Source organism: Apteryx rowi, unplaced genomic scaffold (genome assembly GCF_003343035.1).
Source record: "Apteryx rowi isolate R43461 unplaced genomic scaffold, aptRow1 scaffold_542, whole genome shotgun sequence".
NCBI lineage: Eukaryota > Metazoa > Chordata > Aves > Apterygiformes > Apterygidae > Apteryx > Apteryx rowi.
Window position 1 is genome coordinate 601613 of NW_020450808.1, and position 19123 is coordinate 620735.

At 35.3% G+C, this 19123-nt stretch overlaps 1 protein-coding gene across 1 annotated transcript in view; it reads left to right on the top strand.

Annotated features, from left to right (window-relative positions):
* Positions 1-9861, top strand: part of LOC112973430 (lipoxygenase homology domain-containing protein 1) — a 39651-nt gene extending 29790 nt beyond the window's left edge. The window contains exons 14-18 of the mRNA XM_026081316.1: positions 782-984; positions 4738-4824; positions 6904-7036; positions 7316-7467; positions 9703-9861. Of these exons, the coding sequence (XP_025937101.1) occupies positions 782-984; positions 4738-4824; positions 6904-7036; positions 7316-7467; positions 9703-9861 (734 nt within the window). The remainder of the gene's footprint in view (positions 1-781; positions 985-4737; positions 4825-6903; positions 7037-7315; positions 7468-9702) is intronic.
* Positions 9862-19123: the final 9262 nt, after the last annotated feature.

Below are 19123 nucleotides of genomic sequence, written 5' to 3' on the forward strand. Positions count from 1 at the left end.
TATTTTAACAAAGCAAAGAAAAAAGCAGAGGGTTCTGATAGCAAGTTATCTAGTGCAGCTGGAAGCTGCATGCTGATGCACTGGGGAATTCTTGAACAAAAAAGGATCACTGGCTTTTATAAATTCTGTGATATCCTAAGTGAATTCCATTATGCATTTGGAGCCTGTGGCCTCCAAAAGTTCAGTTTATAGAAAGCCAATTAATGGGTGAGGAATGAGCTAGGAGAAACAAAAGAGAATTAATCTGCAGTGCAGATTATATTCATTATAGTTAGCATATTAAAAAGTTTCTTTGTAGCCACATGAAAAGGCTTCATGAAGAGAACTTTAGGAACCCCTGCAGTAGACAGTATATTAGACAATGTGTTTGTTCATCTTTTCAAACTTAGTGCTTAGATTATAAGTTCTTGGGGGCAAGGACTCCATCTTCCTGGATGCGTGGAGAGGACTTCATGGATAGTGATGGTATTATTGAAAAGATGTTCCATAGATCTGATGTTTGTAATTCCATACTAGCATTCTTATTCTAAACTAGAAAAAAATAGTCTGATGATAGTGTATGTGAGAGATGCTTGTTCTTTTCCGGTTGGATCTTGTAGCTCAACTAATCAGAACATTTTGCTCTAGACAAGAAACATAAATCAATTTTTTTAGACTACCTCACTTGCCATAAAGAATATAATCCCCTCTCTGTTATGTTCTCCTTATGTGCTGACATTACAACAGCGAATGGCAGTTTCATGTTGATTCTGATCTCCCACTAATGTTTTGTATTTCACAGAGGAGATGAGAAATTCCCAAGGTGTTGAGCGTCCCTTTCCTTCAGATGATGAATGGAAAGTGTCAGTGCTGACAGGAAATTCAGGAACCCAAGTAAATGTCACTCTCTGGATATATGGAGACAGAGGAGTAGCTGGACCAATAACTCTTGTCAAGGACAACAGAGAGCAGCTGTTTCTTTCCAGGCAGGAGGATGAATTCCAGGTAGCTAATGAAAGCTAAGAACATTATTTTACTGGGTACCTTTCCAAAGATTGTTCTGTCATGTGAAAAGAAAAAATGTTTTTCTCCTGTGTTTACTGCATTAAATAAATCTCTATCTAATCTCTATGCATTCTGCATTAAATTGGGTTGATGCATATAGTTAGCAACAGAAGAAATGCTCTTTTTTTTCTTTTTTTTTTTAACCCGTTCTCATATAGTAGCCAAAATGGGACAACTGCAGAAGTAAATTGCTTTCTTTAAGGCAATTGATTTTAACTAGCTTTAGAAACTATCCACTCCTAAACAAATTATATCTAATGAAAGGCTTATATATAATTTAGAGATCTTTAGTAATGAAATGTTCTTGCATACAGTTTTCAAAACATACTAGAAAATGGATACTGTGGAACTGGTTCAGTTATGAAAGATACAACTTGGCCATTTTTCAGCCACCATACTATAAATAGCTGGAATACCAGAAGCTTTATTCATGGGATTACTAAGAGTACAATAACCTGTGTGTTATCCTATCTTGAAAACAAAGAGTTCTGCAATTATTTAAAAACATCCCATCCATATTGTAAATAAAATTATGTCTAGAAAGGCTGAGAGGAAATTACAGAGAGGTTAAAATTGCTGTTTTGCTCAAAGCTTTCTGTGTAAGATGCATGTATTGTGTTGTTGTCTTCAGATAATTCAAGCAGAAGTGATACTTTTCACATTTTGCGCTAAATTTTTCTCTGCACTTACTCCACTAATACAGTCTTGGAGCAAACCAAGATCATTTTTGTCAAATATAACAATAATACATTATATGAATAGGGCATAGTAGGAAGATAACCAGCTGTAACGTTCATTTTTAAGTGTGTATGCTCTATGTTATCATCTACTGGGAATCCCGTTCTCCCAGCTAGTGAATAAATCTTAAGCAGTGTTGGATAATGGCATGTTTGCCATGTATGCTTAATCCATACATTCTTGAAGATATGGACCAATTTCTCTTCTCTATCAAAGCTATTGCCCATTGGAGCTGTGCACTCTGGATATTGATCTTGTGAGAGAGCAGAATTTTTCCATCAGCACCTGGGGCTACTACTATGATTCTTTACATCACACTGATGCTATTGCTTTCAGGCATGAAATAACAAATGTCACCAAAGTGCTTTTCACTCTTTAGTCTGCAGTAGATAAAACCACAAAGAAAACGTCTATGAGTAAGAGGTCTTTTTTCTTTTTTTCTCTTTAAACTTTATCCTCTACTTGTTTAGCAGGATAAGTGTGTTGAAATGAGAATAGGAATGCAAAGCTTTTTAAATTTAAAGCTACTTTTTACCATTTGCATCCTTGAGCTTGATACATTTTCACTGATGTTTCATAGAGCAAAAGATATCAAATTTTAACTTTTAAAGTATTCAACTTTACTACAGCTCTGTCTGAGTCCTAGGGGAAAAAAACAAAAACAAAAACCCAAATAACAGTTTAAGAAAGCCTGTGGTAACCCAGGCAATTTGGAGTTTAAGCTTTCACTTTGCCAACAGTAGGCACAACCATGACAAAATTGAGTAGAATTGTCTTGAGAAATGAAAAGCATTCATATATGGCCTTCCCTCTCTCACCTTACTCATGCGAGTACTTATTGCCTTGTCCTTTAATCCTTTCTAAGACTGTGCACATGACAAAAGTTCCTAACACAAGCCTGACTTGTACGTCTTTGGAGACACTTAGCTGTACTTATGCCTCCTAACTGTTCCAGAAGGATTCTTCCCTTGGCCAGATAAGGAAGATCTCTGCTTGTTTTGGGCAGAAGGCACTCTTTGCACTCTGACAAAGTCCAGGTTTTGAGTTGGTACTTGAAATGACCATACAACCAAAAAAGCTAAGGAGGGATTCATTAGAATAAGCAGAAAACATGACAGCAATGCATATTCAGCGAACACCAGTACTGTGAATGAAAAGACAGTTTCTCATACTACTTGAGAAGTGGATTAATGTATATATTTGTAATATGTAGCAAATGCCAACAGTAATAGTTTTTTCCGTCAACCTGTATGTACACCATTACTTTACTACTGCTTTAATGCAAAAGTCTCCTTGTTAACTTTAATAAGAATACTTGTAGAGAAAGATATTAAGCAGCATGAACAAGGGTATCCGAATCTGACTCCACAGAACAAAATTATTTTCTTAGGCCAAGGGAAAGGAGTAAAACATTAACATCACATTAGTGTTGCAAGTCTGGAGCTGCTATTTATTTTGTTAATGAAATTCAGGTTGATATAGCATCTGTGCCAATATAAATACAGGTGTGAATTCCACAGATAATTCTTCTTAAACAACTGCTATGGACTACTCAGTGTACTTTAGAGTAATAACAAGTAAAAGTTGGATTTTTCTTTTAGAAATCTTTGACTAAAGCATAGTAACATTATGGTTATAACATAAAAATTTATTATACCAAAAGCACTAAGGGGGGCTAAAATTTGATGTAAGAATAGAGGAAATTCTGACCTCTGAAAAGAGTGCTTTTTATTAATGAAGATAAAGAATATGTGGATAATATGCCAGTAGGTGTTTCTAAGAGAAAGGCAATAAAATAATTTTTGTACAGTTTCAATAGCTTGTTTGAAAATAAACCATGGAATGGAATAGGCTTTTACCAACCTTTTACTAACATTACATTTGAGAAATAATATGATAATGCATCTACTTTTCCTTTCCTAGCAGTCTATTACAAATGATCTAAAATGATTTATGTTCAGTTTAAATAATGGTTAAACTTCAAATAAACCCAAGATAAGTGGGATAGGATAGAGTTGTGTAGTATTGTATAGATTTCATGAGTAAGAGCCCATATAATGCTTGAAAGTGCAGATGAATGCAAACCATAGACAGAAAGCTTAAGATAGTATCAATGACTTTCCGCCTGCTTATGAGAGCTTGTTCTTTAAGGTCTCCAAAAGTTTTATATCTTCATATACTGTGACATACTAGGGTTTATGGTCATGTTGCTGTTTTGCATTATGAAAGATTCATGACTTGTGGTTTAGTGGATTTATTTTCGTGTTCCTCATTTCTCTTGTGAAGGGCTCTCACCAACTTTCTTTTTTTTTTACTGTACAAACTTTGAAGAGTTTTTCCCTGTAAGCATCTTGATTTCATTTTAGGTAAAATCTTTTAAAACTGTAACAGAAATCTGTTTGAATTTGAGCAGTCTCTTCACTGGACCATATAATCCAAAATCTGCCAATCAAATGTGGTGTACTGTTCCTGTACACTCAGATGTTGTAATGGTTCGGAGAAATCTGGAACCAACTGCAGAAATAAGCATGCAATTTTATGTATCTTTTTTTCACATGTTATGTAACTGTATTTTTTTCCAGTAATATGGCCCAAATTGAATGAATGTCAAAATGTAGAAACACAGGACAAATGGGTTCTGTGCATACATGAGAACTGGACTTTTGACTTCTTTCACATGTGGTGACTGAAAATAAAGTAAATGAAATGTTTAGGATTTTTTGCAAGGTGTTACGAAGGCTTTGGCAGTTTTAGGCGTAGAATACACAGGCTTGTGCTTGCCATTGAGATGCTGCTTCAAAGTATATGGGAGACCGAAATGGCTTTTCCTCATCAACAGGATACAGTTGCAATGGGTGGCCTTCCTTAATCAGCCTGAAGCCTCTACCTCACAAGCTTAAAGTTACATATTTTTTGTCTATAATTATATGTTGTATTGTTCTGTTTTTAATTCAGATTAAAATAAAAAGCATTGGGAATATCTACAAAATAAGAATTGAACATGAAGGAGCAAGTGAACAATCAGAGTGGAACTTGCAAAAGGTGAGATTTTTATGATGAATTTTTTTCTGCTTTATTAATTTATGTATGAACTAACGACCTGTCTTTTCATGAAGCTATATCTTGGAAAAATGGAATGGATAATCCAAAAAATGCTGATTTTGAGACATTCTTAGGGCTTTCTCTTCTCAAGTTGCTTTAAAGGTGACGAAAGCACTGATACAAAGTCAGTCCCCTGAAAACTGGAAATTATATCATTTTTTGCAACTATTCCTAACTTGTGTAGTTTGTAGATGCCAGCTTTAGTGTTTCTTCAGTGTTTGTTAGGGAGAGCCTAGCTATAGATTCTGGCTATGAAAATTTGAAAATGGTGGAACAACAATTATCTGTGAAAACTATGTGCAAAGCATGTATGAAGTTTGGTCATGAATGGGTTGGTTATAGATAGCCCAAACGTATCTCACATTTATGACCGTTTTTAGGGAAAAAGAAACTGCTGAAATATTCAGTGAATTAATTCTTCTTTTCTGCTTCTGTTTTAGCCTTATTTTTCTCATGATATTTAAGCATGCCTGATTGATAGATTAAATTAATGAATGGTAACACAGACCCCCATGTAATATTTCATTAAGAATTGACAATAAGAAATTGTGATTTGTTTCTTACCTTGAATCTGCAAAACACAGAAGCTTATTCTTTGGCTTGTCGTTCATCTTATAAAGCTTGATTTAGAAAACCACAATTACACAGTAATAACAGATTTTGACATTAACCCAATGGCCTTAATGGTAAAGATATCAAAACGGAATAGAAGTTTAAACATTTCAGTTTACTCAAATGGTTGCAGGAATACTGTGTTCCATCCTGTTGGGTTCAGAACATTTCTATAACATCTTGGTCCAAATTTCATCATGTAACTCTGGGATTTCAACGATTTCCCTTTATATGAGGGAATAAAGTAGCCTAAAAGCTGTGTTTTCAGGCAAAGCACTTAATAATTTGTTATTGTTATGACTCAGCAGGGGGAGCTCTACCAATAAACATTCAAAGTTGGAGTCTTGTATGTTCAATTAGAGATTAAGAATCACTGCTGAAGTATTTCATGTTTGAATAAACACATGCTTTGTGGTGAAAGAAGTGTTTGTTCGTTTTGCTTAAAATAATATTTTATTGGAAAAGTGAGATAAAGGCATATATTGTCCTGGTTTTCTAAGTGTTAGAATTTGAGTGCAAATACTTGTTTTCATAATTTTAATCACAAAGCTTATGCATACCACACAGACATTCAAAACAGAGAGACAAGATTTTGGCACTGATTTCCTTTTGCTATTGAAGGCCTATGGAAAAACTGTAGTAAGCTCTGTTATAATTCAAGACCAATAATAACTGCTCTCCCAAAAGGGGAGAAGGACTGTTTCTCTAATAATATGAAACAAGTAAGCCAACTATCATAATGTACAATGGCAAATAGCTTCAGAATTTGGATACTGACTGTCTTCAGAGGAAGGTATAGAGGCTGCTGGCACCCATGTTTTCTTTTGTTCTGCTGTAGAAGAGCCAAATGCAATATGAATTGATTTCACATTTCAACATATCCTCTCCCTGCCAAAGTTCAAATTTAGTTGAGGAGTTTCATCCTGTTTTCATTTTAACATAAAAATGTGTCAATGTTTCTGCTTCTTCCAGAAAATCAGTTTTCAGTCTTCAGTATTTCAGTACTTTTCAATTTTCAGTACTTCAGTGTTATATAGAGATGACCCATGGACAGAAATCAGAATAGGTGACATTTGCTACATCAGAAAGGCAAATTACAATTGCAAGTTTGCTTGCTCCCAGAAGAAGATAATTTTAAAGTCCGTGACATATTCAAAGAATAGAGGTTGACAGTTTCAACTGGAATACCACAGATGTGAATAAAGATCCTCTCCAGTGATGAGTCAAGTGATAAAGTAGTAGCAAAAATAAAAATGTTTTCACACTGAAATTTTGTATATCATAGTTACGGATCATTTAATTAGTTTCTGAAATAGAAAAAAGATGTAGAAAAGTATTTCTGGCTGTTGGGAGGCAAAAAAACAGAAACAGTGAACGGAATAATAGTTAGAATTGCCTCTTCCCTAGGTGACACTGCAACATCTGAAGAGCAAGAAAATACTGAATTTTCCAGCAAACACGTGGTTGTCAAGGACTCATGATAATACAGATCATGTCTGTGAACTTCCAGTGGTGGAAGCTGGAAAACCTGTCTATCCAAGTATGTGTGTAGTTTGCAGCTGCACAGTTACATATATATTGATTACTAGATTTTCAGTCTTAGTGTCATCTGAATTATATTGCCTGTGTCGTATATTCATAAATGTGTTCTTAGCAGTCTTAAAACCAGACATTTAGACTGAGATTTGGAGAATATATTCCTGCAAATTCTTTGCAAATCAAACTTAGCAGCATTGTTTCCATTAAGCTAGAAGGGTTATTATGAATGAACTGTGATTGCACATAACTTTTATTTTCTTCTCTTGGTTATTCTTGGAAGTTGTTTTATACCATGTTGATGTCTACACTGGCCACTTGGAGCAAGCTGATACGGATTCCACAGTTTACCTGTGTATCTATGGAAAAAGAGGAGATACTGGTCTAAGACCTCTGCATAAATCTGATATACCAGTGAAATTTCAGAGAGGAATGGTAAGTCTGAAAGAAAAAATTGCTTAGTCATAGAAGTATGCAGCTTTTACATGGTCTTAACATATAATTCCTAATAATAAATACTAATAACACTAATACTAATAATAAACATCCTAATAATAAATATTACAGAGGTATAGGTAAGTATTTTTTAAGAACTAAGGAAAATTAGTTTCTACTAATCCGGAAATGACCGATGACCATAATGAGTGAAAACCAAGGCAGGGAAAGGGGAAAAGGAATGCTATGAAGAAGCCCCCCTAAGATGATAAGAAGAGCTACCTGTGAATATAAAAGCATTTTCTGTTAAGGTATAATGAGTTACAGTTAGCTGCAAATGAGTGCACAGATTCATACCATGACTTCAGATCTTTGTAGGACTGTTTGTTATGTATTTCTTTTAACCCACAGTAATATAGCATTTTGATTAATGCGGGGCAGATTTAAAGTCATATGTCTTTCATGTACCTCAGATTTCCTATATAAAATATAAAATATACATCAAAAATATATATATCATCATAAATCAAATGAAAATATAGAAAATGTCTATCAATAAAATATACATCATCCAGATTTTCTGCAATAATATATGGTTGAATTTCTGGAACTACTGAATTTAAACTTAGCTCTGCCACTAGCCTTCTTAGTGACCTGCAAAGTCTGTTTCTTCATTTGTGAACTATGGAGAATTAACACTTGTATCTGACAAACAAATGCAAGATCTAACAAATTTGTCTAACAAAGGCCATCAAGCTGTTAGTGGAACATTTACTAAATGAAAAGCAGTATATAAAATGCTAAGCATAGCAGCAACCCATTGAGAAACTTCAGAAGTATCTATGCTATTTTAGAATATATATTTTATGCCATTACTAATGCCTTAAATATAAAGTATTATTCAAATTGAAATTCAGGAAATAAGTGGAGTTGTCTGGGGGGGATTCTTCTAGACAGACTGGTAATAAGTTCAGTGTAGTATTTATATGGCGGCTAAGAGAGATGTTTCAAAGTGCACTTTGTTTTAGAAATGGGTGAACAAGGCACTAGATTGTAGGGGGAAGAAGAGCAGGGTCTGGGATAAATCACTTGATGACAGAGGCAGTTGAATGTTGACTTGAACAACTTGATTTAATCCCCGTCACAGCTATTATACATGATATTGGGCAAATCACTTAAAGTAACCTTCCCTAAGTGACCACTACTTGTATGCTTATATTTTGCTGGGTAACCAGTTTAACTTTTCTGAGCTGTAACTTAAGTCATTTCAATAGGAATTCTGTTCTGAACATGGTAAGCTCTTTGAAATGGTAAATATGCTGATAAATTAACCCCCAGGTTTCTCATTTGAGCACCCAAACTAGTTAGCATCTTTGATAGCTTTGGCCATAATCTCTGTGTTTTAACTCTATAGGTAAAATGGAAAGGTATTACACAGATGGGCTTTGTGAAAAATAGATTTCAATGTTGCAAAAACCGTAGGTACTATTGAAAAAGTTCAAAAGTAGAAATCACTGGGGAAATCAGTTCTGTTTCACCAGATTGTTTGGGTGGCTGCAGAAAATAATGCGTAAGGTCATAAAGATAATGAAGATAAAAAGAAATATCGAAAAGTTGCAGTACTGCCTTTGCACAACTTGAGACAGGGATCCTTCAGAAAGGATAGCTTGTGATCATATATTACATATACACAAGGCAGAACTAAAGTTCCACAGGCAGTCTTAATTCTGCCATTTGCTAAGGCTTGAAAACTTTGCAAATACAACTTTTTCAATGTAGTTGTTTCTTTCATTTTAATTTTTCTGGAAAGCATGATCCAGACTGTTATGTTTAGAGAGAGGAAGCTATATACTTTGTAGTGTAACAAAATATTGCCAACCTGAACCTTTCACCTGATCAGCTTCATGCTTCTGTTAAAATAATCTGTGTTAAGTGTAAGCACAAATCTAGATTAATAACAAGGACAAAGGAACAGGTCAGACTTCAGTTTCTTCAAGCAGACTGCATTCCAATTTTAGTTATATTTTCTCATTTAGTCCAATACATAATCAAAAGACATTTAATTTTGGATCCAACCTTTTTGATACAGTCCAGCTGTCATTAAAAATAATGAGAATTTTTGGCCATTGTGAGAGTTAGATCAGGCTTTTAAACTACTGCAACTTCTTAATGTTGGACCTTCTGGACCTTCTTAATGTTGACAAGTTACGGACTACTGTCTCGACTGTGTTCCAGGTCAGTGCTTTTGAAGTGGGAGCTGTGTCTCTTGGAAAACTGCAGAAGGTGCTGTTGCGCTGTGAGGCTAATACTAAGTCCCAGTATTGGTACTGTGATAAAGTCATTGTCAGAGAAGCTGAGAAGAACTTGGAATATGTTTTCAGTTGTGAAAGGTAGTATTTACAACAATATTATTAAATATAAGATATAAAATATATCGTAAGTATATCCTTAAGATCTATATCCTTTCAATAACTGCATTATACCAGTAAATGTTCTAAATATGATTTTTCCAGGAAAAGACAAATTTGGATTATTTTGCAGTTTTATAATAGCCACAAAATTTGTTGCTCCAGAACAAATTGCTTGAGTCAGTGATTGTCATATGGTCCATATCAAAGGTTAAAATACTTATACTATGAAATTCTGTTACTGGATTGTACAGTGTAGCCTTATGACATAAGGAGTGGTGCTATAAGTGTGTGACTTACTTATTCAAGAGGAGAAGATAAAGCACGCAAAAATGTTCTAAATTAAAATGTAATTTTAGCACAACAGAATTGCAGCATCCAGCCTTTTCTTGTTTAGAAAAATGTTATGTTAATCCCATGCTTGGAGTTCCCAGTTCTACAGTCTGTCTCATGGGTATGTGCATCACTCCAGTGAAATGAAGGGCGTGTAGAGAAACAATGTGACCAGGTGACAGGGCTCTAGAAAAAACGTGAGATGCCTCATTGTTTTGTCTGGATTTTTATGAATTTGTTATGTAACCTTGAACAGTCTCTTGCAACTCCTTGCGTCACATTTTCAAAACAAGAATAAAGATGATCACTCACCTTTATAAAATTATCTAAAACTGAGATCTTTCCTTAATCAGTACCACCTATTTGCATGCAACATTTGCATTTGTGTAAGATTGAGGATTTCTCAGTGTGGATTTGGATGCAGGCTAGTTGTTGCTGCTAGTTGTTATTGCTACCTTTTCTAAAAAGAATATAGTTAGCTTTCTGACAGGAAGTTCTGTAGAAAATCAGGCCAGCTGCCTACTTCGAGCAAGAAAAATCGACTCTATCACATCTATCCTCCAGTGTGTAACACGGCTTAGAAACAGTGCGTGGCAGGGCACTTCACTGTATTAATTTTGTGATAATTAAGATACTAGATGCTGAGCAGCAGGAATTATTCAGTGACAGAGACTGCCAAGAAGAAACAGAGAAATAAGTTTTTTCATTATTATCTTTTGCCACTGAAAAAGGGTTGAAATAGGTTGGAGAGGGTCAGCTTCCATACTGGCCAAAATGTAAAGGTGAAACACTACTCTATTTCAAGGAGGGAAAAATACTGTTCTTCAGAAATCTGTCTCATATGTTCATCTTCAGCCTTATAGCTTTATTTTACATTGATATGTTCTGATTCAGTGCATAAACAAAATGCTGTATTTTTTCTCATTTAACCAAGGAAATTTCAACATTTTATCTGACTTAATAAAAATCTGATGTTAGTTTCTGAGAACCCAAATACTCTGACTGGATTTCAATTCAACTGTATTTTTTTAGTTATATTTTTCAGCATTTATGACTGCAGAACATATCTGCATAAAAAGGCTTTAACAGAAGAGTGATATAAATAAGTTGTTGTCTAGTAAGACAAAATTTATTTCTTAAGGATTACTTATGTTCTTATGTGAATGAGCCTGTTAATGTTTTAAAGACAAAAAATATGAAACGTACACAAATTCTGTCAATATTTATGTGATTTAAGCTGCACATGCATGTGTATTTTCACTGATCTAGGATTCCTTAGCACCTAAATATTTAGCTATAATATAGTAATACACAGCAAGTGTGTTAAGTTAGTGCCTTTTACAGTAATTTTTATCTGAGAAGTTTTTTCTTTGGAATATAGAAGGGAGAGAATAAATAATATGTAAAAAAAACCCAACAACTGAAGAGCAATAAACTTAATGATGTTCTCTTTCTTAATTTCTTTCTTTTTTTCTGTCAGCAATAGAAGTCTTTAGAAAATAGCCATAACTCCCTTTTTTTCTTGTTTTAGAGATTCTGTTTCTTTTTCTTGGAAATAAAATTGCTAGAATATTTACCAAGTTTAGTATTGACCTCGTTCCTGAGGGTGTCACTGCTAATAATTTCTGGTCATTTTCTGAATCTGTTCCTGTTGTGGCAGACCGCTTCTTTCCTTTGTTGGGTTCATGCTATGCTTTGGTGTGGACTTGTCGTGTGGTGGTCGTGGGGAACGGCCGGGATGTGGCACCCAGAGACAGAATCCTGACACTGTCTGGGGAAGAGACTTCAGAAAGCGAACACCTGTGCCTGAACTACATTACAGTAGTTGTCTAAGAGAGACAGGCTATTTTCCACCTGCGAAGTGTTTATACCACCTGATAAGCAGAACCTGATGTCTGAATATGGAGGGTAGAGTAAGGAGGCCTCAGCAGGAAAGATGGGCAAGTTATGTATGCCACTGCTGAATATCATACAATGTTTTGTCATGGTTTAGGGAAATAGTGACCAGTACTTTTGCACCTTTGTATCCTCTTTATAGCCTGCCCATCTGATGTGCAGTGCGTGCAGTGACAGAGGCTCTTGCAGCCCTGAGACTTGGACTGCGGTGAGAACGCTGCTGCTGCTGTTCTGCCACAGGTTGGGAGCAGCTTCCTTTCCTCCTGGCCGCTGTAGTCCCCTCTTGCCCAGCTTATACTGGATCCAAAACAGGCTTCTCAGGAGACTCCGAATGGCTTAGCCATTCCTGGAGACTGTGGGAGTGGGCCCAGAAAATAAAAACCAACAGTCCAGAAGCTCACTGAATAATGTTTCTCTGTAGAAAACCGGCTTATTTTTTTACCATGGAGGAAGAAACTAAAAGAGATGGTAATCCATGTTCTGAATAATAAGATTTCAAAATTATCCTTAGCCTAGAGTAGTTCTATCAAGAAATGTAACCAAATTTTCCTTCATTTATACTTTTTTGGTCTCAGCACTCTGCCTTCAGCTTATAGGGGGAAAAAGGAAGGACAGAATTTGGTTCCACCTTTGTTTTTAACACTGAAATTTGAAGTTAAGAAATAGCGCAATAGATACATACAAACTAGATACATACAGAGTAGCACTCAATCAGTAGTATTGAAACAAAAAAAATTCTGTGCCATGCTCTTCTGTTTTAGCTACACAAATGAATATAGTAGTGACACACAAGTCTCTTAATCTGACACAGGTATATTTTATGCTTATGCAGCTCTTATGCTTGTACAAATAAAATGCCTTTGTTGGATCAAATCCTTAATTTGTACTTTAACATTTATTGAATCATATACTGAAGCTGTTAGAGTTTCCTTGCTATTAAACATATTCAGTATGAAAATAAGGTGTGGATCATTCAGGTATATGGTAATATGGTGGAGAACAAATTAATTCCAACCTGCTTTCTTATTTTCTTTCTTATTCTTAGATGGCTTCCATTTATGTCCCAAGGTGTAATTCATTCAGAAATTGAGCTGTACCCTCAAGGTAAGAATTATTGTTACACTATGGAAGTAAAATCAGTAAGTCTTTTTTTTTTTTTTTTTTTGAGGAAATCTGAGCTGAATTTACTCTTCAGACATCTGAGTTAACCATTTTTCTGATTCCTTTGTTACATTTCTGAGAGAATATACTTTGTGTTTGCACTGTATGGGTATGGGTTAGGGAGAAAATAGTGAGGGAATGAATAAGAAAAGTTTTCTTGCATCAGGTTAGTATCACAGCATGTTCTCTTCAGGCCTTTCCTCAAAACTTTTCTTTAATATTAAAGGATAGGTCCCGTATTAACTACAATTTTTTTTGTTTTGGCAGAATTTCAAATAAATCAACAGCTAAAAATGCAAGAAGAAGCAAAAGGTAAATGTTGCTATAGTTTTCTTTCTTTAATGAAAACTATTTCTCTTTCAGAACTAACTGCTTTACACATTTGTTGCCATTTGTATTTATTTTAAAAGCACTAATTACAGCACACTATTTGAATATTTCAGTAAACTCTGAACATCACATTTTAATTTAAACAATAAATCACTTTATTTAAACTTTCTTCTTATTCTGTCATTTTTCTTTCCAGTAATGTTAATCTTCTTTCTGTTTGCCTGAAAATTCATAGGTTTTCTCGTAATTATTGGTTTATCTATCTTAATTTCAATTTTTTTATTTAACATTTTACACCACAATTCTTTCTCCCAGGTGATATATATGTTAGTTCTCACCATTAGTTTTTCATTTTCCACTTTACCTGTGATTTCATATTTTTTCAGCTTGATTTTTCTGTCCTTGCAACCAGTGAAAATTAAATTATGTATCTTAGTAACACAATATTTTCTCAGCTGTTAGGAGTGCTTTATGCAGTAGGTTGAGCAATAATTTAGAAACTGTCAGGAGGAAGTTTGAAAATCTTTATTCATAATTTACTATATCAAGCAAGATATCCACTGTGATCCAAAAACCTGGTTTTAAATAGAGTCCCCATACAAAGTTGTTAATTATAAACTTTGTATCTAATTATTTTGCAAAATATATTCAAATCTCATTCTATTCTTGTAAACTTTGTTTTGAATGACAAGTCGCTTTGCCCTTGTTCCTTTTGTATGCCTTTTTCAAAGGCCTTCATTTTCTATCTGTTCATCAGTCTTTGTGGCATAACTGTTCTGCACTCCCCGCTTTCACAAGGCCTGCACGTAGAGATACTCCTTTGTGTAGTTCAAATGAGCCTGGTTAGTGCTTCCTGCACGTACACAGCTGGAACTCTACACTGTGTCATTTTAGCTGTTCCTGTCTGGATATGCAATAAAAATTGCAGCAGATAAAAATTGCCCCATAAACCTAACAAAGAATGACAAAGAGAGAGAGTAAACTAAGTGTATGCCAGTGTTCAACTGGCTTTTCTTCAGTGGAGTTCATCTTGGACTTGCAATGAACATTTTGATCACAGCACTCTCATCCTTACCCAAGGAGATAGAAATGTGCTCATTCAGAAATACATCAGAATTGTTTGCAAAATAGAATTCTTTTCTGGGCGGTAGAACTTTATAGTGTTTTGTACTGTTTCTGATGTTCTAGAAATGTCTAGATTTCTTGAAAGTCATCTGAGGTAAGTTACCATTTTTTGATATCCTGGGGGACATTCGTTGTGTTAGATTGCACCTTTCCTCCATATATGCTAAATGAAAATCACCTGATTACACATTTTCCCCTGCTCTTTTCTCCTCTGTGTAGCCTTCTAGTCATTAAGGAAGTATTGGTCTTTTACCTCACCAGAACAAACACTAGCTCTCTATGACAAAGAGAGCAAGACCTATGTGCTGGTAATACTTAGTGTTCCACTTTCTTTTGCAAGTATGCAGGAATGCCATGAGGATTTCTGGTGCAAGGAGAAACTTTAAGATCCTTCTCCTATACTCATGTTGTCCTTCAAATACAAAGCCCTGTCTGTTTTCAGAAAAAAAAGCGCTAAAATCAGTAGAGAGGAGTACAACCCGAAATTCTTTTTATTGTGTTTTTGGGGAAGTTTGACTCCTTTTTTAACCTGAGAGTTGTATTTGCATGCAAAATAGTTGGCTGATAGTGCCTTTGAAGGCAGGAGCTGAGCTAGCTAGACCTTAAGGTCTCAAGAATACCAACTATGTCGTTTTGAACCCACATTAGTTAAAAGAAGAGAGACTTGGAGAGGATAATTAATAGAGTAGAAAAGGCCTTCCAAAGCACTTGAGGTAATATAAATCAGGCAATGTACAAGTCCAAGCAAAAATACATTTTGGCTGTTTTAAAATGAATATTTGTTTCCCAAAGAATTTTGAATTTTTCATTGGACTAGAGGAACAGTGTGCAGTATTTTATCCTTTGTACCATTCTTCATAAGTGCTTATGCACAAGCATTATTTTCCAGCCAAATGATTCAAAGTGAGTTAATTTCAAAAAAATTAATATTGTATAGTTGGAAAACAGAAGAGTCTGATTTTTTTGGCAGTTATGCTCTTCTGTGGGGCAAGGATTCGCCCCTGTCTTATCCACTTTGTTTCCACTGTCAGTGTACAGAGGCTATCCACCATTCTAATTGATATTGATCTTTTTGCAGTTTGGCACCCTAGTTCCTTTGTCAGGAAAGTGTGTCTATAGAGAAAGTCATGAGGATGGAAATCTTCTAAAGCACAAAAGAAGAGTTTTCTACAATCTGTAGTCTGTTAACTTTCAGTGGAAATTGAATCGTTCACTTCCTTTATGTATATTTAAAAATCTTCTTTATGACTTCCCAGAATCAAGGGTCAACCAGTCCTCAAACATTTGGAAAACAGGAGATCAAACTTTCTGCACCACTACAGTCCTAGTGGGGCAAATAGCTGTAGGATAATGGGGCTGGCCCAAAATAAATACTTCTGTCAGACAACAGATTTAGTTCATGCAGGCATTACCAGACAGCTTTCTATTAATAAAACTATGGTGCACACTGAGGCATTTATTTATAAGACTGTGGGCTGGTATTTCATTTGATGTTTGCTTTCCCCAGAATGAATTTAAGTCACTAAGTGGAACTCGTTGCACGTACAGGCAAAAGCCGCAATCAAAAGAATGGTGGAGTGCATTCAATCCCAGCTTTTCAGATATAAAAATGCATCTTCCAATTATGAATTGTTCTTTTTAAAATGAGATATGTATTAAGCTGCTTTCAGCTATTTAAATAACTTATGTGCATTGTATGGGAACAGAGATGACATTTTAGTGTCAGGGAAGCTTTATATAAAATGATTTCCTAAAGATTCCTCTTCTAGTGTCAGAATTTTCTCCAAGATCATTTTTTTCATGCTAATCTCAGTGTCATGCCTCCATCTAAGCAAACAGAGCTCTTGTGGACATGACACAATAACATCAACGCAATGTTAAAAAAATAAAATGAGGAGAAATTTTACTTAGTTGGGATGTTTTGATAACTTTTCCTGTTCCATTTCTGGTTTACAGTTGTAAATAATCCAAAGTCCAGAGGATGGGCTTTTTTAATGATGACTCACAGGGATGTTGCTAGAAATGTCACCAGGGCCTGTGCTCATTTTTCCTGCTTTACAGATTTAGGAGGTTTGCAGGATACTGAAGTCATACTTTATCTAAGATGAATTTGGAAGATGCAGTATTCAGTCAGTCTTCTGTGGCCTCTGCCAGCACTATTACTTTTTAGGTACTCAGTAGTTGCAGTTTCTAGGCTCAGCTATGCCTTTATTTCACTTATCCAAGTAACTTGCTGTGTATCAGTTGCAGTGATAAAAGTGTTTTGATTTTATTTTTACTTTTCAGAAGGAGACTGGAAGATTACTGTAGTCACCGGGGATTTTGAAACAGCTGGAACAACAGCAACAGTGTCCCTTTATGCTTATGGAGAAAACAAAGCTTCTGGCCCTATTATTTTGGGGTCTGGGAAACACCAGCTGTTTAATCCCAACAGTGCTGATACATTTAAGGTACAGTATGGCTGTTATAAACACTGGAGAATTCAAGACAGATGCAAAATAGCTTTTCTTAAAAGTGGATAATAGTAATAATAAACAGGACTCAAAGCAATATGAATATAAAAGAATTTGGATTTTCTTTTACTTCATGAAGAATTTCTGAGGGAGTGGTGGAATTTTATGATAGTGAAATTTGAATCAGCAAGAGTATTCAGAATTGCACAAAGCAGACATGTCTCTTAGAATCTGCCTTGTACAGCTGATGTTCTAGAAAAAACTTTCTTTGCCTGTTCTTTGTGTTGGTATTAATTAGATAGTCCTAGCTATGGCCTGGATTGCGTACGCGTTTTCCTAAGTGTCTCTTCCACACTGTGTATTCTTCCACGGGCTTCCTGAGGTTTTCACTGAAGCATACTGAAGCACACTGCCTTGCAAACCTTTTCTTGGAGCAGGTAAGAAGGAAAGGGGAATGGATAGAGACTAGAGTCAAATCACACCTTATTGGCTAACTCAGGTGATCTAGAGGTAGTGAAGTCCTACTTCTCCAAGGAAATGAGGAGGAACTGTTATCTGAGAAGTACTTCAGAAGCATGATGCTTCCCAGCACTTCTCCAAGTTACCATTATTCCTGCAAGTTTCTTCAGTACCTATAGCTCCTCAGGGTTATACCTGTTGCAATCATTGAAGCCATAGTATGTCATTTAGGTTGAAATAATTCATGTATAATAAACAGATGATGGAGAATCACTGGCAGATGTGACAGAGGAAGTTTCTTTGCATTATTTTATTTTTGTTTTCCAGTTCGAAGCATAAACTTACCTAATGAAAATTCTTTCAGAGGCAAATCAGTTGGTTGCCTTTCCCTTACAATTACTTAAATTGGAAGTAACTTGGCTAAAGTTTGCAGATAATGCTAATTTAAGTTTATCTCTCATCAGAATAGGAAGTTGAAATCTGTGTTTATACAAAGGCTAAATTTAAGCCTTCCTTTTCAAATCATTCAGGTTAGAGGAATAGGGTCATTTAAATTATATCATCTTGGATGTTTATTCAGACCCTTTCTCAGATGAGTAAAGATGATTAATACCATCTGATAGCAAGTTTTTACCTGTTCATTCAGTTCATTGAGGGAAGTACCCAGAACATTTGTTGTCTTTCTCTTTGGAAGCAACAGTATGTTCCTCAAAGAGTCATCTTGATCCTCCCCACATCAAAGCAAGACCCAATACCTCGACCAGCAGCTCTGATGATCTGTTCCAATCCACAATAGCACTCAGGTTCAGGTCTTCTGAACTGTATCCAAGTCTTTGTTCCTGATGTTTTTCTTTGGTGATATACTACTGAAAACCTGGAAGAGGCTTATTGGTTAGACTCAGAATTTTGACATGCTTTAGAGTGGATGAACCTGAGCTGAGGAGTATAACTTAAACCTTTAAAAGAATCATATTGTGTAATCAGACTTTTAAACTCAGGTGTAATCAGACCTTTAAACTTCAGAGATTCTTTAAGAGACTTCTCCCTGGATTCTAACCACACTATCAAAACATCAAGGTTGGCCAGCTTACCATCCATCCTTTATCTCTCTGAACGACTTATTTTACTTTTAATCACTGCTGATCAATGGGGAGGGGAAGAAGAGAACAGACAAAGTAATTTTGCTCACTTTTCCCATGTTGATTTTTTTTTCGCTAAATGTCAGTTGAGCGTTTTTGTTAATCCAAAAGAAAGCTGTATTCTCCAAACATTTCTGCACTTTGTAATTCTGTAGTGTTTTAACATTATGAACACCCTTTAATAATGCCAGTATTACTTGGCATTGATAATTGCTATTGCTTTCTATTACACATAACTAGTTTAATCTATTAAGTACATTGGGGAAAAATCTTGACCAAATGGGTCTAGATTTGCAGCTTTTGTTTAGAAATGTGCTGCATATTTGAAGGCTGTTTAAACTCCAGGTAAACC